The sequence below is a fragment of the Nuphar pumila genome, chromosome 4 (assembly GCF_984573655.1).
Source record: "Nuphar pumila chromosome 4, dmNupPumi1.hap1.1, whole genome shotgun sequence".
Lineage (NCBI taxonomy): Eukaryota > Viridiplantae > Streptophyta > Magnoliopsida > Nymphaeales > Nymphaeaceae > Nuphar > Nuphar pumila.
This window is the reverse complement of record NC_143252.1, coordinates 33579068-33602132: the sequence shown is the minus strand read 5'-3', so window position 1 is coordinate 33602132 and position 23065 is coordinate 33579068. Positions and strand designations below refer to the sequence as shown.

Below are 23065 nucleotides of genomic sequence, written 5' to 3'. Positions count from 1 at the left end.
CCAGAACCATCTTAATGACGAGAACTATTCATCTTGCTATGAACAAAAACAGATGCATTCCTCAGAGTGACTCTGTCCAACACTCAAGAGAGTTGCTTCCAAACAAGGTTTCGTGTAGCCCCACCATGTACAACAGCCATTGCAATCAACAATCCAACTCAAACATGGTTAAATTAGATAAACTATAAAGATCTCTAAAGATTTTTTTTATAGCATTTCTTTAGATCCGTGGAATGAAGAAATCATTTCCACACCATTCAGGTTTAGAATACCCAAGAAGAAGAACCACACTACACTAAACCACTTACAAACAGTTTTTGTGTGCCAACCCAGAGCATCTACTGGCAGTAGCAAAGGACAACATGCACTGGATAGATGGCCATATCATTAATTAAGAGAAGCAATTAATTTTGGTTAATAATTGACAAATTGAGGAAACACAACCAAGTACGATAGATCATGTTGCTCATTAATCAAACCAATCTTACAGAATTATCCTACCAAGACATGACCATGACTTACAGACCCTCTGTACATATTTTGCAGGCTTCATCACCTTCTGTAGTGATTCATGGTGATCACAGGAGAAGCATTGAAGATTACTGCAGATTCGAACAAGTGTGATTGTCATGACTCATGACTTAAGGAGCCTGAAAAAGAATAAAGTGAAATAAATTAAATAGAAAGGTGAAAAATAGACAATAATGAAAGGCATGCAAGCACAGCGATGAAGTCTTTTTTTTATGGTGACTGAGATGCGTGCCTCTTCCAATTGATGATGAACTTCCACCTACCTAACTAATCGAATTACAAAATTTTAAATAAAAAAAAAGAAATGAAAAGCCAACAATATATGTATGGTCTTCAAAACCCATGATTAAAATTCAAATCACTTCCCATCATTTTGGAGTCACAATCACTCTCAGAGAAACCAAATCCTTACAGAACAAGGCATTGCCAGCAAACTTCATGTTAGGCTTAGTAGCTCCAGTGTAGAAACCCTTCATCTGATGGGTGAAGAAGAACAGGCTGTTTTTTCTAGAATAAGTAGCCAAAATTACTGTATCCATAGCCCGCAGGTAAGACCCATGCTTGTGGCAGTATGTGACATGATCAAGTGTCTGAGAGTAAACGTTTGAAGTGGATAATATTGGAGGAAAAAGATGAGAGAAAAAAAAGCCCAAAATAAGTGAAACAAAAGTTTTCACCATGAGAGATTGTTAAATATCTGGCAATCAAAATCGCAAGTGATTGTTAAGTGTATTATCACCAAATATAAAAATATCTTTCTAATGTCAAAAATAGCATTTATCAATGAATTGTTTGAAATTTAAAACTAGAACTCAGTACATTTTACATGCATATGTTTTATTCTAACCCTGTCGAACAGTAGACAATAATGATAAATATTTGCATCTGAAAAAGTGTAATGCCAGATGGCCAGCAAAATGATGTGTCATCATCATTCTAAAATGATAAAATTTTTGTACCACACGAACAGCCAACATTATGTATAACACTGATACATGGATAAAATAATATTTTACATGCATCCTAGCTAAAGCTCTTAATGAAATCCAAGAAAGAAATGTACAATAACTCTTTTAACCAATTTCCATGCTAATGCAAACTAACATGGTCAAGAAGTGACTTACATCAATATATAAGCCACTGAGTGTGTATTTTCACATTACAACTCACTATAATTCCGCCACACCGCCCTGAATTCTTCACGGAATGTATTCAGACGAGCTTTCAAGTTAGGTGTTCTGAAGCTTGCATGGAGAAAAGGCACTGTTCAAATGTAAAGAGTTATAAGAGATTGCAATACAAAAAGGATCGTCAGTCAAAAAACACAAAGGATACAAAAGCATTACCTAGAAGGCCTATAAGAAATGCCCATAGCACAGTGATGATACCACAAGAAACAAACCACAGGATACTACTTGCTGCAAAAAGAACAATACATCTCCAATAGTTATTAATGTTTTCTTCAACTTGCTCCAACAAATAAATCTTCATCTAACCACAGCACAGTTCATAATTTACATACCAGCTGATAGAATCAGAACAAACATCCAACGAGGTCGACCACAGATATGTATTGCTCTCCTCACAGATGGACGTCCACGGATAACAGGGCTGCAGCAGCCATAAAGAGTTGATGACCTTGTTCATGCATTAGAACAACCAACTTCTGAACTCAAATGGAAGAAAGTGCAAATAAGAAACCAGACAAGAAGGCTTACGTGATTGGGGGTCGCATCTTTGCAGCCAAATGTGGAGAGAATCGTCTCACAGTTCTTGTCACCTTCTCATTGAAACTAACTGCAAAGCTGTAAATTTAATGCTTCAGTGACACCCAGGAAATCAGCAGCCTAAATGAATTGCTACCCACAAAATGAAATGAAACAAACAGAATAAGAAAATCCTTGACATTTTCAACATGTAACACAATAAATGCAAAATAATAACTCAATATCCAAAGGTATAAAAGAAATTGCTTGTTCTGGTATTTTGCTACTATAAACAATTTGGCCAAAATGGCTTCTCAGAGACAACTCGATAGCTTGCGTGATAAGTAGGATAAAATCTGATCCTAAATTACGCTAATACCATATTCCAACAGATGAATATTAGATTCACTCAAAAGAATGGCCAAAAGGAGATTTAGATGAAAACCTTAGAAGGTGAGAAAAGACCAAACTCATACAACATTAAAAGGGATTAACTGGATCAACCCTTGAAACCAACATATCTGACAAAAAGAAACGCTAGACCAATACAAACAAGTATGTCAAGTTCATTTTGTGTCAAGGTGCAAAGCGGAAACAGAAGGAAACCTCTAAGAGAGATGAATGTTACCTATCGTTCAAGAAGGCAATAGCTAAACCTGCAAAAATAGCAGCCACAAGAGCAATTGGTTTCCTAAGAAACCCCATCCCTACAGTCAAATGGAAAACAGAAAAACAAGAGTTACTAGGAGTTCATATCAAACAAAGCATCTAAGTTACAGAGAGAGAGAGAGAGAGAGTATTATGCTGATCTTACCAAGTATAAATGTTATCACAATGAAGTAGTTAGTCCGATAGCTGCAAAGCATGCAATATCAGAAACCAGAAGTCAACCAACCATAATGATTAAAGCATCAGTCATAAAGTATGAACTCAAGATAAGAAAAAGTAAATATATCATCACAAAGCAAAAGCATGCTGATTGAATGAAAAAATCACGCAGATCATAAAATAAATAGTGCAAAAACAAGTCAGAAGACACAAGGCGTTACCTACCAAACGGCATGTCTTACCATGCCTGTGGCATAAAAAAGAATGGCGAGAAATAAAAAGTTCATTCGACCAGAAAAAAAAAACTACCAGCTAAACAACAAATTGACTGTAAGCCTAACCTAGTACATACTAGTATATGTAGAAAGAGATTTTATAGCCAAAATGAAGGTAAACCATATTTGAATTTGAAACCACTTTTTCTAAAATAAAAAACATTTGAATTGCTTGAACTTGCTGGTTTGGCCTCAAAACCACAAAAGAGGCAGGAGCTGCAGGACAAGGATAACGGCAAACTGAGTTTATCAAGGAGTTCTCTAAAAATCAGGGGCTTCCATAAGTTGGAGTAAGAAAGTATGGAAGACTGGAGGGCCACACATTGAGTTAAGTATGAAAGCAAAGTAGAGCTAGGGTTTATCAAATAAAAAGAATGAGAAAGCCTAATTGGTTTGAGCAAATTGAAGACAAAAGACTCTCTCTCTCTCTCATGCACACACACACACACAACTAGGTAAACGCTGGTTTTGAGTGAATAACTTCAGGACAAATTAGCCTCCTTATGCAAATTTGGTGTTCTATGTTATATAAGACCATAAGTCATTACATGCAACCTCCTGGTGGATCTTGATATTATTATACATACAATTTCTGAATTTGGCTAACGTGTTTATAACCATATTCACAAATATCGGTCTAAGCTATATCTCGGCAAGGCAATTTTTCGCAATAATATAGGTTTAGTTGATAAATCTTGGAAAAAAAATTGGTGCTTTAAAAAAAATTAAAATATAAAAATAGTAGAAATAGGTAAGAAAAATAACATGTTAAGTAAAAAAATACACGAAATAAAAGAAATGAGTAAAACATGTAAAAGAAAGAAAAAAAATGTAGTTAAGATATAGAAAAGAAGTAAAAAGTTAAAAGGTAACTCATAATATTATGATATTATCGCAATATATATATATATATATATTAATTTCTAAGATTTTCAAAATGTCGTCATATTTTTTCTTTAATATCATTTTATGCATTTACAGCTATATTATCACTATATTTTCAAAATATTGCCTATATCTGCGACTATGTTTATAACAACATGACACTGATCAATTTGAACCAACTATTAAAACCAGACATTCACCATACAGGTTTGGTGCCTGATTTTCCAAAACCTTGTTTTTCTTTTGCAAATGAAAAGCTTGATTTAAACAGCTATATCCTCAACAAATCTCTGTCTATAATAACAAGCCTAAAGGAAACAAAAGGTCCCATTAAGGAAGGCTATGTCACATAGGTGCGGGTGCGGGTGCGGGTACGGGTACGGGTACGGGTACGGGTGCAGATGCGACACTTTAAAAAAACTTGGGTGCAGGAAGGGTATATATATAACAGTTTTAAGTTAACACTATGTGTATGTGTGTGCATTTATATATATATATATATATATATATATATATATATATATATATATATAATATTAGATAAAAATGGACTTGATTAGGGTTAACTGAATCTACTTTTAGATAGAAATGGACCTCAATGTGGTTAACTTCACCTAACACAAAGGAAGTTGTGTCCAAGTGTCGCACCCGCTTGGGTGCGGTGCCCTGTTAGAAGAGTCCGTGTTACACAGAAGGAAGGTGTTTCCTTGTAATTTTAAGCTTAGAATTTGCAATCTTACAACAGAGTAGTATGTGACTTGTAGCAACTGCTCATTGAAACACTACAGTAGATAGAGTGTTGCTACTTCCTACTGTGGTAGATCAAGACAAATTGGACATAGAGAGCCTGTGTATATCGTGCAACCATATTCGCGTCTATAAAAGTTGGAGAGGCACTGATTCAAAGTGCAATGCCTCTTTACTATCACCATAATGACAAACATGGGTGATATTTTGAAAATATCATGAGAAAAGATATTTTAGTTCTCATTTTAAACGTCCAAAATATTGCAATATTATCATTTAAAACTAAACCTCACGTGGCTATTTCTCTGGGAAAGGTATATTGTATCTTTTATGATTTTTTATTTTTTTATTCTTTTTGCATTTTCCTAATCTTTTAATTAATCTATCAATATTTTGTCGATAAAAACACAAGAAAAAAGTTCCAATTTCTCATGGGAATTCGACTGCTATTATCTTTCTATTTTGAACTTTGTCACTATGAGTAGACCGCATCATTAACTCTTGAGAGAAAATCAGCCGATGAAACTCAATAAATCAAAGCAATCCACATCGCTGAAAAGAAATTAGAAGAAGATAAAAGGCCTAGCGGACATGTACAAATCCAAGGTCCGTAAACCCGATCATTTATCAGCAAACTTAATAGCAAATTAGAAACGCTCATAAGAAGAAACCCATTCCACAACATTTCCACACTTCCTAATTAAACGACTCCCACAGTAAACGTCAATTCGCAGATCCTCTACAAAATAATCCATAAAACACAACGCTAGAGAAGCGAAAAACACAACCAAGATTACGCAAATTGTCGATGTCGACCACATATAAATTCTCTACATAGCAAATTCCCCTTGTTTGTGTCATCACCCATCAAAACCCAAACTTCCACAACACCACCAAAAACCAAAAACAAGAAACCCACATAGAATCGTGATAACACAGTGGGAATTTCTATACAACAAACAGCCAAAAAAAAAACTTAATTCTACTAAGCTCAATAACATTAAAGAAACCAAGAAGCATTACAACCCAACAATTACGGATTCCCCGGGATTCAAAACCAAGAGAGATTATATAACCCCAAAATTTACCATTCCACACGGATGTGAATTGCGCAACAAACGTCGGAAACAATAATTTCACTAAGCTCGACATCATTAAAGAAATTATCAACACAACTATTACGAATCCCCACGAACTTGGACAGAGAGAGGGCAGGGGGGTTGCTTACTAGTAGAGATTGCACTTGAGGCGGCTGTTCCACTTGGCGTAGGATCTTGGTATCGTGAACCTAGAGAAGAATTCGGTGAGCGGCCGCGGCGGCGACGACCAATCCACCTCCCTCAGCGCCTCCACCAGATCCCCCGCCGTCACGTTCCCCCAATCCATCTCCCCAATTCCCCCCCCAAAAAAAATTAGCCGATCCTCCAACAGCAGGGAGGAAAAACCCAAAAAACCCTAGCCGATCCTCTAACAGAAGAGAGAAAAAAACCTAACCCTAGATTGGCCTTTCCTGCTCTGTCTTTCCCTTAAGAAACCCTACTCGATCGATCGATCGATCTTCCCACAGGGAAGGAGATGAAACGATCGGAATCCGAAATTCCAAACCCTAGAAGGTGGGGAAAAGACGAACGGAGCAGCTTTTTTTCTTTTGTTTTTTTTATGGCTTTTAAAATTCTTCTTTTTCGCTTTCTTGCCTTCGTCGTCGAAGCGAGGGAGCCTCCCCGCTGGTTCGATCTCGGGCGGATCAGACGGATGCTTTCATTTTGTAAGCGCCGACCTCAAACGGGTTGTGGTTGTACCGGATCTCTGCCAGCCACAGATTTTTTTTCTGGACTCGGATCTGGACCTGAATGTCTGAATCATCTGGAACATTGTCTCGGGGACACGTCATTTTGGCATCGTGTCTATGACGACCCGTGTGGACACGAACGGACGCTTGGACACAAGACGCGCGTTGTCATATTTTTAATATTATTTTGTTTTTTAATGATTTTAAGTATTAATTCAATAAAAAAGCATTTTTATATTAAAATATCAAAAATTACTTTTTTGTTGATTAAAAATTAAAACAATCCGTGCCGTGTCCTGTTTTTGAAAAAAAGAACATGCAAGTCAACCCGGTCAGTGCGTCACTCGCCCTTGTGTCGACGTGTCTTTGTGACATAGAACTGCAAAGGGTTCAAAAGTTAGGGGTGAAAACTAGGGGTGGCAAAACCTGACACGACCCGCCAACCCGCCTCTTAGGCGGGTTCGGGTTGGGCTTAAGCCAACCCGTTTAATAAACGGGTCAACCCGCCTAACCCGTTTATTAAACGGGTCGGGTTTGGGTTGGGGGTATGCCAACCCGGCTGACCCGTTTAATAAACGGGTTAGTCGGGCGGGTCAACCCGCCAACTCGTCTGCCAACCCACCAACCCGACCGCCAATCCGACCCGTCAACCTGACCCGCGAACCTGAGAACACGTTTACCCGACCCAACCCATTTATTAAATGGGTTGGCGGGTCGTGTCGGGTTACCCGTTTATTAAACAGACCGGGTTCGTGTTTGCCACAGCCGACCCGTTTAATAAACGGGTCGGGTTCGGGTTGAGGTATGCTGACCCGCCAACCCGTTGGGTCGACCTGTCAACCCGTCGGGTCGACCCGCCAACCCGACACGATTGCCACCCCTAATGAAAACGGGTAGGACAGTATCTGGATTATATAAATTCATATTTAGACAAGAATCAAGTACGGACCTGGATCAGATCCAATGTAGTAGAGTTGATCTATATCCGAAAATAATCTAACCAAATCCAACCCACTTGACCAGAATGGATGCCTATCAGTCAAGCACAAAACTGTCTGCTGCCACGTCAGAATGTATGATAAAAAGAACAGAACATGAAGGGTATTGTGGGGGAAATTAATAGGAACTTACACGTGGCAAATGGAAAGGCACGCCTTTTTTCCCTGCATGCTCATAAAATTATGCATTCGTTTGACCCAATCAAACCACCAAATCCAAATTGAACCAAGTCCGCTCCAAATTTGGTCCATCCTAATTGCTTCCTGAAAGCTTATCAAAATGGGTCTGGTGGAGTAGGAAAGCAAACGGATCAGATATCCAATATGAGTCCGACATAGTTACTTCTGGATTTGGATCTTTTGAGCAAACTCCGAATGTGCATTTGGATCGGATTCTGATCTGTTCAATCAGATTACTTTCGGATTCGTACTTGTACGTTAAGTCAGATATGAAATTGATCCGAATCAAAATATGACCCAATTGCTTTTTTTCAAATTGTAAATTGATTGTCTTTCTTTTGTTTGTTTTTTCAGATTCAGTATCATCACATGTATTTCGGATTTGGATTCAACCCTACCTCATGGGATCTGGATTCAGATCTACTGTTTAAATTTCTGATTTCAATTCAGCTCTGGCCAGATCCGACCCGAATCTGACCAGTTTGCACCCCTAGGGTGGAGCTAGCCAAGTCTTGGTTGCACCTCATTCCAACTCAGATTCGCATTTTACATAAAATATGTGCATATATAATAAACAATTACATTGAGCATATAATGAATTGGATAGATTTTTCCGGATATGGATTCAAATCATACTAGAAGGAACATATATAGATATTGGGTAGTTAATATTTGGTACTAATGAGGGTACCAAACTGTTGAGCTGGACATCATAGGTGCATGTGTCAAATCAAATCACATGACCAACGGGGGACTCAGCTTGTGTCAAATCAAATCCCTACCAGATATCTCTAAAGCCCCATGTGGCAGAGGGATTCGAACCTGGGCCTTCATCTTGGCACAGGACCAATCTTACTACATGGGATACCACCTCCGTGGTTTTACTACGTACAAAATGTTCTTCTCTCTTTGAGAGGAGAAAGAAAATTGAAGAAATTGATTGGGTTAATCTCTTATTTAGATAAAAAAAGAGGTATTTATTGTCTTACTTATTTTTTTGTTATTTCATTACTATTGTAATAAAAAATTTAATATCATCCTACTCATGCACTTGTAACTTTTTTTATAATGATAATTTTTTTAATAAATGTATTCATGTAACGAAGCCCTGCCGTATGGACTGGCTGCTAGGTTAACCCAGAATCTTATTAAAAAGAATTGTTTTCGATGTGTTAAGTCATTAAATAATTGTTTAAAAAGAAAAATTAAAGATGTCTGAGCCCGGGTTCGAACCGGGGACCTCTAGTGTGTGAGACTAGCGTGATGACCAACTACACCACCCAGACGAGTTGTTATGAATTCTTTTGTAATTTTTTTTAAGTAGTAAACAGCCTACTTCGACCAACCACCAAGCTCGCCAGGACGGTGATTTTATAACTCAAAACTTAGTTTCAATCTTTTAGCTCGTCATTATCCGATCATTAATAAAAAGAATTCTTTGCTTTAATCTTCAACAATCAAATGACAATGAACAATTGGTATTTCTTGCAAGTAGAAAAATAAATTTGTAGACCCAAAGGGTTTGGGGGTAGTGGGATGGAGCCTAGACCGTTTAACGGGCAGTCTAGGTTCAAATCTCATGGTTGTCACCCCTGAGGGGTAAGCCCTCAGAATTTTACGCTGACATGGACAGAGACCGAGACCGTAAGTATAGCAGGCTAAGCCAGCGCAGCTAGGTCTCAGCGCCTGAAGCGGTTTCTCTGAGTAAAAAAAGGAAAAATAAATTTGTACTGAACATAAAGGTTGAGGATGAGGAGAAGTACACAATGCAAGTTGTGATAATTGAAAATAAGCCTAAGAGAAAACTGATATAGTTAATTTATATAGAAAAGTTTTGGCAGGTATACGCTGAATTATGATAGCTATTACTCACATTAACCTCAACACTTATTTGGGATACGTTAAAATTTTGGATCCATGTTAAAACATATATATTGATGCACAATAGTAGCCAGCCGGGCTACCTCTGTTCTTCAACAATGGTGAAAAAAGCTTTCCTTCCTTCCTTCTCATTATTCTCGTGCTGCTGTTGAACCATTCTTGTGCTGATGAAATAGGAAGGAAGGTGCCTCTCTCTCTCTCTTTCTCTCCTTTTTGTTGGCGCTAGGAGGCAATTTAGCTTTCTCTTTTTCTTTTTCTCTTTCTCTTTTTATTGACGTTAGGAAGCAATTTAGCTCTCTCTCTCTCCTTTTTGTTGGCGTTAGAAAGCAATTTGGTTTCACTCATCCCTTATGTCATCCCCCAACTTCATACCCCTCATATCTTATTGATGCAAGTCATTTTGATCAAGATCATACCATCATAGATGGATTCATCATGGTTGATTTAATAAGAATAAACTGTTTGGGATACGTTAAAATTTTGGATCCATGTTAAAACATATATATTGATGCACAATAGTCTCTCTCTCTCTCTCTCCTTTTTGTTGGCACTAGGAGGCTATTTAGCTCTCTTTCTCTTTCTCTCTCTCATTTTGTTGGTGTTAGGAAGCAATTTAGTTTCTCTCCCTCCTTTTTGTTGGCGTTAGGAAGCAATTTGGTTTCACTCATCCCTTATGTCATCCCCCAACTTCATACCCCTCATATCTTATTGATGCAAGTTATTTTGATCAAAATCAGACCATCATAAATGGATTCATCATGGTTGATTTAATAAGAATAAACTGTTTGGGATACGTTAAAATTTTGGATCCATGTTAAAACATATATATTGATGCACAATAGTAGCCAGCCGGGCTGCCTCTGTTCTTCAACAATGGCGAAAAAAGCTTTCCTTCCTTCTCATTATTCTCGTGTTGCTGTTGAATCATTCTTGTGCTCATGAAATAGGAAAGAAGGTCTCTCTCTCTCTCTCTCTCTCTCTCTCTCCTTTTTGTTGGAGTTAGGAAGCAATTTGGTTTCACTCATCCCTTATTTCATCCCCCAACTTCATACCCCTCATATCTTATTGATGCAAGTTATTTTGATCAAAATCAGACCATCATAGATGGATTCGTCATGGTTGATTTAATATGAATAAACTTTTGGATGATACCTTCTTTATGGAAAAAATATGATTTTTGAAGTTATAAATTATATTTTGTCAGCCATTGATTTTTTAATTGCCCAAAAATTCTGCACACAAACTCGGATTCTAAGCCTGTTCAACGTTGATCTTACTAAACGGTTGATATCTATGGAATCCGATTCGATAAAAAATAATTTGCATCAATGAAATCCCAAAGAGGTGTGTGAAGACAAGGATTATTGGCCCACATCAGTGGGTCGTGGCCATGGCCCCACCCAGTGTTTGCCTGTGGACGGGTCCATTAAGCGGCCCGGCTCTGGGTGAGGGTTCGTCGTCCTCCGAAAAAAAAAAGTCATAATTTGGTTGAAGTTGAACTTGACAGATCTTTGTCTTTATGACGAGGAAAATGTTCAGTTAGGGGTTTGTGAAATTAGATAGGACTTGAATGGATTCACATTCCTACCTTGTTTTTTTTTTTACTTTTAAAAGAAAAAGAGCATTCCTTGGTTTATTTGTAGAGTCCCGATTGGGTGCAATATGATTGCACAAAAAATGTGCATTAAGCACCCAATCGCCTTCCATCAGGTCTTGGATACCACACCTGACAGGCCCTGTCCCAAGATGGAGGGTAATCAGGTGCTTAATGCACAAATATTTGTGCAATCATATTGCACCTGATCTTTTCACTTATTTGTGAGGCTGGATCAGGTATAATTGGATTGCACTAAAAAAAATGTATTGCATCGTCGGGTTCAACCAAGAATGCACAAGGTTTTTAAAGGCGAGAGGGGCATTGAGGCGTTTTTTTCGAAAACATGAAAGAGGCATAATTAAGCTTCCATGTTTCTCAAGGTTTAATTAACCTAAAAAATATATTATAAAATTGAGTACTTATTCTTTAATTATAAAGTAAAAAACAAATAATAATTAGTGAAAATGCAAAAAAAAAAATCATTATTGCAAGACATGACTAAATAAAAAAACATTTACTGAATCCCTGAAGGCCCAGCTTCGAATCCCATGTGGTAAGCAGGGTCCTGTGCCAAGCTGAAGGCCCAGGTTCGAATCCCTCTTCCGCATGGGGCTTAAGAGATATCTGGTAGGGGTCTGCCTAACCCCAGATTGCCTTTCAATAAAAAAAAAACATTAGTTAGCAACCATTTAGCTATTCCACTTTGTTTTTTTGGTTTTCAGCTCCTCCTCCTGTAGTAGGCAACTAATGCTATTAGAAACGTAATTAGAGACTTGGAGGCTTCTAATGGATTTTTTTTAGAGAAACAATCTAACAGCTAGTTAGGTAACTTGCATAACAAAAAAAAGTTCAAAGTTACTTATCCAAAATAAAAAAAACTGATTATAAAAAAAAAGCAAAAAAGGTACAAATAAATTTATCCTAAAAGACAAAATAGGTAAATGTTAAAATAAAGGGGTAACCTTTTTTGTGCCTATCACAGTAAAAAAAAAAGTTTAATTTCCATTAAAAAAAGTAAAAAACTAAAGAGGCCTTACCTTAGGAAATATCAAAAGAGTAGGCTCCTTATTTTGCCTACCACAGTAAAAAAAAGAAAAAAAAAACTTTCCTTAAGTTGTAGGCAACCTCTTTTGTGCTTACCACAGTGAAAACCCAAAAAGAGGCGTGGGCCTCACATAGAGGCCTCATGCATAATGCTAAGCCTCTGATGGTAAGCCTCACCACCCAACAAAGAGGCTTAAGCCCAATGTTATGAAAAGTGTTGAGGCTTAGCGAAGTGCTCATCAAAATATGAATCGAGGCTCAAGCCTACGTAAAGCATAAGCCTCACAATTAAATTTTTAAAAACTTAAAAAAACTTTAAAAAAAATATTTAAATATATAACAAATAAAAAATGTCTTATTGATGAAACAACAACCAATAAGAAACATGAAATCTCAAATAAATACCAAAAAATATCATATAATTTTTTACTTTCTATGATGTAACAATCTAAGTACATGTACATACACAGTCACTTGTATATTTGCAAATAATAATATGAACTCAAAGTAACAATAAACAAATTGAAATATACTAAAGAAGAAGATGATGATGATGAAGGAGGAGATGAGGTGCAGCGGCACATTGCATTTTGGTTCAAGAATAACATAAAGATTGTGCGAACAGGTCTACATAATTTACATGGGAGAGAAACTACAAGACGAGAACCACGCGACGTCTCTTCATCTCTCGACGCTCCAGAAAGCCGCCTCGCTTGACAGGTTGGGAGCTCCCTAACCACTTAATTTCATCCTTCAAATACTTTGAAAAAAAAAAATTTAAGAGTGGTTACCACTGATTATCCTGATCACATCATTCTTTGCAAATTGTGTTTGGCAGAGAAGCCAGAGACTTGTTAGTTCATAGTTACAAAAGAAGCTTCAATGGTTTTGCTGCCAATCTCACCGGCCAAGAAGCAGAAAAGTTAGCTGGTACCACTCATCAAGAAACTGCTATATTCTTAGTCTACATGTTCATCAGGAGATGAATGACGCTATCTAATCACAAAAAGAAAATTGTGTACGCAGGCATGGAAGGAATCGTCTCTGTTTTTCCAAGCAAAACTCAGAAGTTGCATACAACAAGATCGTGGGATTTCATGGGCCTAACTCAAAGTGCAAGAAGAAGGAAGTCGATCGAAAGTGATATCATAATCGGGGTAATTGACACCGGAATATGGCCGGAATCCGAGAGCTTCAGCGATGAAGGGCTTGGTCCTCCCCCAAAGAAGTGGAAGGGAATTTGTCAATCCTCCATGAATTTTTCCTGTAACAAGTAAGCACTTTGCCAATTTGTTCTTGCAACATACACGTCACCTTTTCTCATTTATTCTACGTGAAAAGCAATGTGACGAATATCGACAATTTTTTTAAAACTTGCAAAAGAATTAAGAATTTTGCAAAACATATTAAATGGCAAATTCTCGTAGAATTTCTAAATATCAAATTTTTTTCATGATCAGTAAATATCGTGATAACACCATATATGATAACTAGAAATGTGGGCATTTATTTTTGCATATTTTAAATTTAATTCCCTCATAGTTTTGGCCACATGATTGATCGTACCGCGACGGTAACTCTTTACGTGGTGGACGTGACAGTAAGATCATCGGAGCTCGGTACTACAACTCCCAGAAAAAGCTGGGGCCAGATGATGAGTTGTCTCCAAGAGACATAGTTGGACATGGGACGTACACTGCATCTATTGCCGCCGGCCGGGGAGTCGCCGGCGTTGGCCTCTACGGCTTCGCCAACGGAACGGCAAGGGGTGGAGTCCCTTCTGCTAGGATAGCCGTGTACAAGGCCTGCTGGGCTGGTGTAGGGTGCGATGACCACGACAGATTGGCAGCCTTCGACGATGCGATCGCAGATGGACTCGACCTGATCTCCCTGTCCTTCTCTGACAATCCCACCGAATATTTCAATAACGTGAACGCCATCGGAACATTCCATGCGATGAAGAAGGGCATCTTGACCTGCAGTTCTGCAGGAAACGAGGGTCCAGGTATGCGCAACGTGAACAACGGCTCGCCGTGGACTATGACTGTGGGAGCCAGCAGCATCGATCGAGACTTTGTCAACAAGATTATTTTGGGCAACGGGAAAACCATCACGGTGAGTAGGAGGTGTCAACCGGTCATGTTTACCCAAACCCGACGCGAACCAAACCCTATAAGGGTTAAGGTATGGTGATAAATAAGAAGACCCGATTAAGACCCCTAAGACCCAGGTCCAGACCGAAAGGTTTGATTAATACATGGAAACGGGTATAGTTTGTAAAATTTTATCAGGTATGGTCCGGGTCTAGTTCATGTAGTTCTTATCGCGTCTGGGTAGGTTTTTCTTATAGTGGATCTAATTAGACCTGGGTCTAGACCCGATACCATACCTGAAAAATGGGTCCAAGTCTGGTACCGCTAGAGTCCGAACCAAACCCAACCCGTTGACACTGTGAGAAGCTTGGCTCATCGGACACGAATTGAGATCAAATGCAATGTGATTGCACATTTTTTGTGTGCTGCTGCACCTAATCACGTACCATGGAGGGTGATCAGGTGAAGCGGTACATTGCATTTGTGCAATGTGATTGCACCTGATCCGTTAAGGTTTTTGGGTCTGCCGTTCGTTTTGAGGATGGATCTAATCAGCTCTCATCACGGTGGATTGTGTTTTTTCAATATATAATTTTAAACTATAAAACTTTAGGGTGCATTTGTATGGCCCGAACCTCAGATCTGAGGATCTGATTTAGCGCAGGCATGCGAGGATTAGAATTTGGATCGGACCCGAAGCATCCGATTAATATATAAATCTGGGTACAGTTTGTGAAATTTCATACCAGACCCGGGCTTGACCCAAGTTCCGACTAAGAACCACAAATTTTCAATGTAAAACAATAAATAAATTATTTACTGGGTATGGTCCGGATCTAGTTTACGTAATCCTTATAGGATTCGGGTATGGTTTCTCTTATGGTGGGTCTGATTGAACCAAACCCATCATTTCAAATCAGATCTAGATCTGGTTTCACCTGGGTCTGAACCAAACCCGACCTCTTGACACCCCTAGTTATTGGGAACCCTAGAATATGGGAAAGATTTGGACAAGTTCAACCTTGGTGATGTGGTGCATGTATATGGTGCAGGGAAGAACTATCAACACATTCGGATCAAGCGTGCACTCACTGCCACTGGTGCATTCATATGATGTATCTAAAAACATGACCCCCGACTTTACTAGGAGGTGAGTTTGTCCAAGAAGCTCCATGAACAATTCACCAAATTTAGTTAGTTACTTTAACTAAAGAACTTTCAACTAAATGCTTTTAATTTCATTGTGGAACTTAAATAATGAAAGCAGGTCGTATAATGCAATTTTGTGAATGTTGGGTGGCTTCTGTAAATAGTTGATGACTTGGGCTGCGTTTTGTAAATTACTCCAATGATTTTATTTATGGATTTATTTATTTTTAACAATTGTCCCTCCCTTATAAGGCAAACCCAAAATTGATGATCCTTCCCTTATTTGATTTTCCACAATTGTTCTCAAAATGTTAGGACAAATGCTTTCCTTTTTTTCTTAGATAGGCAAGAGAGTCAGGTGCAATCACATGGTACAAAATTTGTGCATTAGGCAAGATCGATAGTGATCAGGTGCTTAATGCACAAATATTTGTGCAATCATATTGCACCTGATCTTTTCACTAGGCATGCTAGGGTTAGGCAGACCAATGTTGACAAAATAGTATCGGCTGTCAAATCGTTTGGCAAATGATCTAGGTGTATCCGCGATTCTCATGTGAATCGTTCTGAATTGGTTAAAAAATAATTAAATAATATTTTTTGTCATTTATTAAAAAATAGCCAATTCAGGTTAAATAATAATTAAATAATATTTTTAAATCATTAAAATAATATAAAAATATTAGTTTTAAGTTTTTTTATATTTATTAAAAAATAGCCGATTCAGGTTAATATTGTATTGATTTTTTGTCAATACTATTAAGAATCGGGCCATTCTAACTGATACTGACAACATTGAGGCAGACCCCTACCAGTTCATTAATCAAAGAGTCTAAATTACTAAAGATGAAACACTTATTGGATATCAAAGAATGACTGCTGCACATAAATAAGAAACAATGCCGAACCTATACATCATGTCATACTATAAAAAAAAAACTAATTATCCAGTTTTTGGAATAATTCTGGATCTTAGATTAATTAAACCCAGATCCGGGACAAAATTCCTTAAGATGTCATCCCTAGAAAATTTGATTTTTTTCTAGGCCGACCAACTTCATTAAAAGGAGATAAGAATCTCATCTTTAACAAGAGAAGGAATATTGTAGAAAAAACACTTTATATCGTCATTCACCTGTAGTTTTTTCTTTTCATTTAGCTGAACTGGTGCTCTCTCTCTCTCATGGTCACTAGCTCATGCGAAGAAGGTAGCCTCAACCCACAACTGGTGAAGGGAAAGGTGGTCTTATGTGATCAGAACGGCGATGGTGGAGGACCCCTAGTGGCGGGTGCTGCGGGTGCCATCTTCTTCGATTCCTATAATGGCGATCGGGCCACAACGTATCCCCTCCCTGCCTCCATGGTGACAACTGATGATGACTTCAATCTAATTCTCAATTATTATATAAAAAGCCATGGGTATGTTCCATTATATTTTCATTGGGTTTCTCTCTCTGGCTTTATATATATATATATATATATATATATATATATATATATATATATATAGAGAGAGAGAGAGAGAGAGAGAGAGAGAGAGAGAGAGAGAGAGAGAGAGAAAAAGAGAGTAATGCCTTGATGCTGCCCTCTTTTTCTTGTTCTCCTGTTAGGCCCTTTCAAAAATCATAGGTTTTTGCATTTTTTTCTCACATCTAACACCATGGATGTGATCTACCGGCTCCCAGAATCTAACCTGTATATAGGGTTTTTCGGTGTTCCAAAATCAATGGCTATTAAGGCCTCAAAATTTTTTTGTCACAAAAATACATTTTTTTCGTTAAAAAACATGATTCAAGAGTCAATTCTCATTAAATTGAACATGATAATCATATCTAACCATTCAGATCTATGGGGCAGAATAAGAAAAGTGAGCCTAATATGTTCGGTTCTCATATATATATATATATATATATATATATTTACATATATGGGTGTCACCCCTTGTGCAAGCCTAAGTGTGGCGACTCCTTGAGACAAGAGGTAAGCTCATAAAATTTTATGCTGCCAAGACAGTGATCATAAGTATAATGACAGCGGGGCTAAGTGTAGGTGGTTTCTCGATGTAAATATTATATATATAAAATTAGTTACAATCCAAGTCCCACCTGTGTAAAGGTTTTCTGATGCAAAAATCAACAGCTATAAAAACAACAATTTTTCATAACTCAAAAAACAATTTTTTTCATTGAAAAAACATTATTCAAGGATTGATTCCCACTAAATCGAGGATGCTGAATACATCTATGCGTTTAGATTGATTCAAAACAACTTCAACCATGAGATTCTAGCTAGGTTATGGGTACAATGGACTCTATATGTACATGTCTGTTTCTAAAGATGTATAACGTATTCATAGTGATATTCTCGACAGATTTAAAAGCTCATCTCTGTCTTGGTCTTTTTCATTTTTATTAGGCATGCCAATGCCAAGATACTCATGAGCGAGGAGATTCACAAATCACCAGCTCCGGTGGTAGCTTCCTTCTCATCGAGAGGACCAAGCAATGTGGAACCAGACCTTCTAAAGGTAGAACATACAGATGCACTTCATCGAAGTAATGTCTCTTTTTTATATAGCATTTCTTTCCTTACATTTATTCTTAATATTTTGAAGATATTGTCATTTTATTGCTATATTTAAAAAGTCTTCTATTCTCTAAAAATTTGGCACTATACTTTCAAAACATTGCCTATTCTTGACTTCAAAGAAAATATTGCCTATTCTAAAGACACGGTATTGTTAACCTAACATTCATAAGATAATTTTTTTCATTAATTTATGGTTTTATATAAATTTTTCATTAATTTATGTTTTTATATTTCCTTCATTATTATCTATATTATATATTTGTTTAATATGTGATTTAAAAAAAAAAACACATGTTTTATCCATGTGGAACAAAGAAACCATCTCCAGAATCAATGACCTAATCGTGCTGGACTCTGCCACTAAAGTCACTGTCCTAGTGAGTAAAACCATGGTGCCTCCCTCGACCCTAACAACTATCGCGAGAGATTACCTAAAAGTTTAAAATGGCAATTTCTTGCGAGATTTTCAAATGGTGACAAATATCATGAGATTTTTATTTTTAAATGTATTTTATTTATATTTTTTATAAAAAATATTTGTTTCTATTTTTAAATTTACTTTTTATTGTCAAGATTTTGCTGAAAAAACAAGAGACTTATGAAAAAATTCAAAATCTCCTGAGTTTTTGACTCCCGAGATTTTGCCGTTTTTAACTTTTGTCACATGCCCCAAGGAGCAAAACACATACACTTTAACCATAATGAAAAGCACTTACCAACCGGGCCTCCGCATGGTTGGTAGCAGTTGTCAGTGCACGTCTTCTTGTGGTGGGACGTTGCAGGTTCAAAACCCACAGATACGATTGAATAATAACTGGTGGAGGTCTGCCTAACCCAAGCTTGCCTTAAAAAAAATTTTGAAAAACACTTAGATTATGGGAAAGTGTTAAAACCATACCTAAGTTTTCTCCGTGTAAATCAAAACAAATTTCCATGAACTAACTTTGGTTATCTTTAACTCAAATTGGGTTAACACCTCTAAATAACTTAGGGGAACATATCAGGTCCAAGGAGCCTTGGGCGGGGGCACCCGGATGCCATCCATCATGTTTGGTGTTTGATGGCACAGACAAAAGGTTCGATTGGTAGGTGTTTGGTGTCGTTCATTTCCATAATGAACTCATCCAAGCGTCTTGGTTTTTTTTGTCCAAGGCTCCTGGGACCTCTCTCTCTCTATTATCACAGCCGCCACCATGCCTAACATGTTTACCTGCTTGTCCAGCCGGACGTAATAGCTCCAGGCCTGGACATAATAGCTGCCATTTCACCAAAGGCTCCCTTGTCCGAGTTCTCTCAAGATAAGAGATGGGTGAGATACAATATCAGGTCTGGAACCTCAGTGGCATGCCCTCATGTTACTGCCTCAGCTGCTTATGTCAAATCCTTTCACCCACGTTGGTCACCTGCTGCCATAAAGTCTGCTCTCATGACAACAGGTACTTTTCTTTTTCTTTTTCTTTTCTTTTCTTTTATGGATAAAAAAAAACTCTGACATACCTATTTCGCAAAATTGGTACCTTCTAAGGTACCCACCTAGGAATTGGTGCCTAGTCGGGGATTTTGACTACATAGTATGCAATTATGTTCTCTTATAAATTAAGAACTATGATTTCTTAAAAAAAATTATTGGGGGTGAGACTCTCAATGAATATTGTATTTGAAAATTTAATGACTTTTTTAGAAAATGATATTGAAATTTTTTCTTACTATTAAAAGATTTTAAAAATTGTTAAATTATCTTATTAAATATATATTGTATTTTTTGAGTGCTTGGCCATCCTCTCTCTCCATAATATATAGCTAAATTTGAAATCTTTTTTTTTATAGTTTATGATATATATATAATGCTTTCAAGTTGATCATTCTGAATCGGCCAAAAAATAATTTAAAGATATTACGTGTCAAAACGTGACTTGTTAAAAACCATTAAAATTTTAATTTTAAATATTTTTTTACATTTATTAAAAAATAGTCTATTGCTTTTCTACCGATATGATATGTATCGGCCGATGCAGGCTGATACGCACTGATACTGACAACATTGCTCTTATGTATGGCCTACCCATGGCTGTTAAGAACCCTCGGTTACCCCCTTGCCCCCTAAGGGCTCCATAGGTGGGTCAACTTGAGGCATTCAAGTTGAAGGATGTCACAAGTTCAATACTCAGGTTGTGCATCCCTTGCCTTGTGGCATATTTCTTGAAGTTGTTTTAGGGAACATCTTGTAATATTTTCAAATTTTTTATTTTTTCCAAGTAAATCTTAAGAAAAAAGGGCATATATAAAATATATTTAAAGCATAAAAATAAGGAAATTTTCATTAAGGGTCTCACCTTTTGTCTGGTGTTGCAAAGATTCCCATGTTTTCTTAGGAGACATTTCAGGACCCTAAACTGAATTCCTGGGTATGGGCATGAAAATTGAAAAGTGTCGACCCGGATAATATTTGGGTTGACCCGAACCCGCCCAGAACAACATTCGAGCTGGGTTTGAGTTACGATTTTTGCCAGGTACCCGACCGACCCAGCTTTTTTGCAGGGTACCCGATCTGACCCGAGTATTTTAATTATATGTATTTTTAGTAAAAATAAGATTTTGAAAATATCCTGGTTTGGGATTCAATTTTTGTGAGCTGGTAAAACCCGAATCCGGTCATTAATTATATAGGCGGGTCTGGGTCGACCCTGACACATCCCTGTTGACAGTAGGATGATCCCTGTGGGCTTATTATATTGGAACTACTAGCAAGGTTTTCTTTTTCTCCCAATGGTGCAGCTTTCCCTCCTCATTCGACAAGTGTCTACGGTGCTGAATTCGCATACGGGTCGGGCCTTATTAACCCGGTAAAGGCGATACACCCAGGTCTGGTATATGATGCCCATGAAAAAGATTACGTAAAGATGCTCTGCAGTAAAGGCTACACCAACTCCAAACTGCGGTTAGTCACGGGAGACAACAGCACATGCCCTAAACATGTTAATGGAACAGTTTGGGAACTCAATTATCCTTCTATCTCATTCTCACTTACTTCTAAAAGGTCATTTTTGAATGCAACTTTCCCTAGAACCGTGACCAATGTGGGTTGCCCTAACTCTACGTACCAAGTGAAAGTGAGTAATCCTCACTTGCAGATCAAGATCAATGTGAGGCCCAAAGCTCTCTCATTCAAATCCCTTTATGAGAAGAAATCTTTTGTGGTGAAGATCCAAGTTGTTGGTAAAATACAAGGTGTAACATCTGCTTCAATGGTGTGGTCAGATGGCATTCACCATGTAAGAAGCCCAATTGTAGTGTATGATGCCAATTTGATCTAAGATATGTCAAAGTTTTGAAGTTTTATGAACTTGGTACCTTTGGTTATCAAGTAAATAATCCCTCTTAATTGTTGACATTTTTCCTTTTAGTGTGGCTTTACATTGTGTGAAATAATGATTCCTCCAATAGACCCGAGGGGATGGGGCCTAGACCATCGGGCAGTCTAGGCTCAAATCCCATGGGTGTCATCCCCTTGTGTAAGCCGAAGCTTGTCTACTCCCTGTGGTTGAGGCCCTGCAAGTTTTACGCCGAGACTGTTAGTACTGCATGCTCAGCCAGCACGGCTAGGTCTATGTCCCTGAGATGGTTTCTCCGAGTAAAAAAAATTATTGTTTGTACCCAATAATAAGGCTTTGTTTCGGGGGGGCTTGCTTTGAGATCAAAACACCATTTCCAAGTGCTGCCAAACTATGGATTTATTGAAACATGGTGTTGATGCTTACACCATATTGTAAGCTGTTTTTTCAATTTTATGAGCTGAGAAAATATCACATATTGTAAGCTGTTTTTTCAAAGCTCATAAAATCATGCTTACATGTCATAATTGGACAATTTAAAAGCTGATCCCCACTAATCAAAACATGTAGATCACATCTGTAAGGTTATTTTTATGAAAAAGCGACATAAAAAAATGAATGGAGGGTGATCAGGAGCACCAGCACACTAAAAAGTGATCCATCCTTGTTTTTCTGCAGACCCTACCATAACAACAGCCGCTCCATGTGGCAGAGGGATTCGATCATGGGCCTTCAGCTTGACACAAGACCCTGCTTACCACATGGGATACCACCTCAGTGTTACGGGGAGTCTTGCTATTAAGAACATCTTGCAATATTTTCAAATTTTTATTTCTTCCAATTAAATCTTGAGAAAAAAGAAGCAATGAGTCCACCTAACCCCAGCTTGCCTTCCAAAAAAAAAAGAAAAACACCACTACGGTTAGGGATTTAACCCGAGTTTTTTTTGATATTTTAACAACATTGGCTGTTCATGCTCGGGATGGAGGGCATTGTAATGGTCTAAAATGAACAACTTACAATGAGCCTTCTGTTTGATGGGTTATTTTTAAGATGAACATCATACCATTCTCCTGTTCTTAAAAGGATCTTTAAAACATTTCTCAACATTTTCATATTGGTACCTATGACAAGTGGATGAAGGGGTTCCAACTTCTATTCAATGCAGGGCTGGTAAACCAATCGAGCAGCTCGTGATTTGGCTCGGCTAAGCCTGTAACAAACTTGTCTATAGTTGTTGAGCTTAGCCACGACATATATATATATATATATATATATATATATATATATATATATATATATATAGAGAGAGAGAGAGAGAGAGAGAGAGAGAGAGAGAGAGAAAATGGGTCCGTGCTAAACAACATGCTAAATGGGTTTTTTGGGCTTCTAGGTTCGCTGGATGCTCAAGTTAGAAGGATGGAGAAATGGAAAAATATAT

General features: G+C 37.6%; 2 protein-coding genes and 1 non-coding gene across 3 annotated transcripts; 1 reads left to right on the top strand and 2 right to left on the bottom strand.

Annotated features, from left to right (window-relative positions):
- Positions 1-362: 362 nt before the first annotated feature.
- On the bottom strand, positions 363-6427 carry LOC149839910 (PRA1 family protein A1-like). Its single transcript, XM_090002896.1, has 8 exons — positions 6201-6427; positions 3052-3092; positions 2866-2944; positions 2250-2336; positions 2054-2142; positions 1878-1949; positions 1656-1794; positions 363-650 (listed from the first exon to the last, which is right to left on the bottom strand). Exons 1-7 carry the CDS (start codon positions 6356-6358, stop codon positions 1691-1693), a joined length of 630 nt encoding a protein of 209 aa, XP_089859022.1. The 5' UTR covers positions 6359-6427; the 3' UTR covers positions 363-650; positions 1656-1690.
- Positions 6428-9151: 2724 nt separating this feature from the next.
- Positions 9152-9225, bottom strand: TRNAV-CAC (transfer RNA valine (anticodon CAC)). Its single transcript has one exon. It is a non-coding gene; the product is annotated as a tRNA-Val (tRNA).
- Positions 9226-13101: 3876 nt separating this feature from the next.
- On the top strand, positions 13102-21606 carry LOC149839908 (subtilisin-like protease SBT4.3). The gene is made up of 8 exons (XM_090004950.1): positions 13102-13163; positions 13288-13391; positions 13488-13734; positions 14063-14576; positions 15607-15704; positions 18119-18230; positions 19515-19728; positions 21068-21606. Exons 1-8 carry the CDS (start codon positions 13102-13104, stop codon positions 21604-21606), a joined length of 1890 nt encoding a protein of 629 aa, XP_089861076.1.
- The last annotated feature ends 1459 nt before the right edge of the window (positions 21607-23065 follow it).

Excerpts from the sequence above, each read along its gene's own strand:
- LOC149839908 (XM_090004950.1), top strand. The coding sequence starts at position 13,102 with ATGGGAGAGAAACTACAAGACGAGAACCACGCGACGTCTCTTCATCTC. Across the intron at positions 13,392-13,487 it reads AGAAGCAGAAAAGTTAGCTG|GCATGGAAGGAATCGTCTCT; the intron begins GTACCACTCATC and ends TTGTGTACGCAG. Across the intron at positions 18,231-19,514 it reads TGGAACCAGACCTTCTAAAG|CCGGACGTAATAGCTCCAGG; the intron begins GTAGAACATACA and ends CTGCTTGTCCAG.
- LOC149839910 (XM_090002896.1), bottom strand. The coding sequence starts at position 6,358 with ATGGATTGGGGGAACGTGACGGCGGGGGATCTGGTGGAGGCGCTGAGG. Across the intron at positions 3,093-6,200 it reads CTCAAGTGCAATCTCTACTA|CTATCGGACTAACTACTTCA; the intron begins GTAAGCAACCCC and ends CATGCTTTGCAG. Across the intron at positions 1,950-2,053 it reads TGTTCTGATTCTATCAGCTG|CAAGTAGTATCCTGTGGTTT; the intron begins GTATGTAAATTA and ends TTCTTTTTGCAG.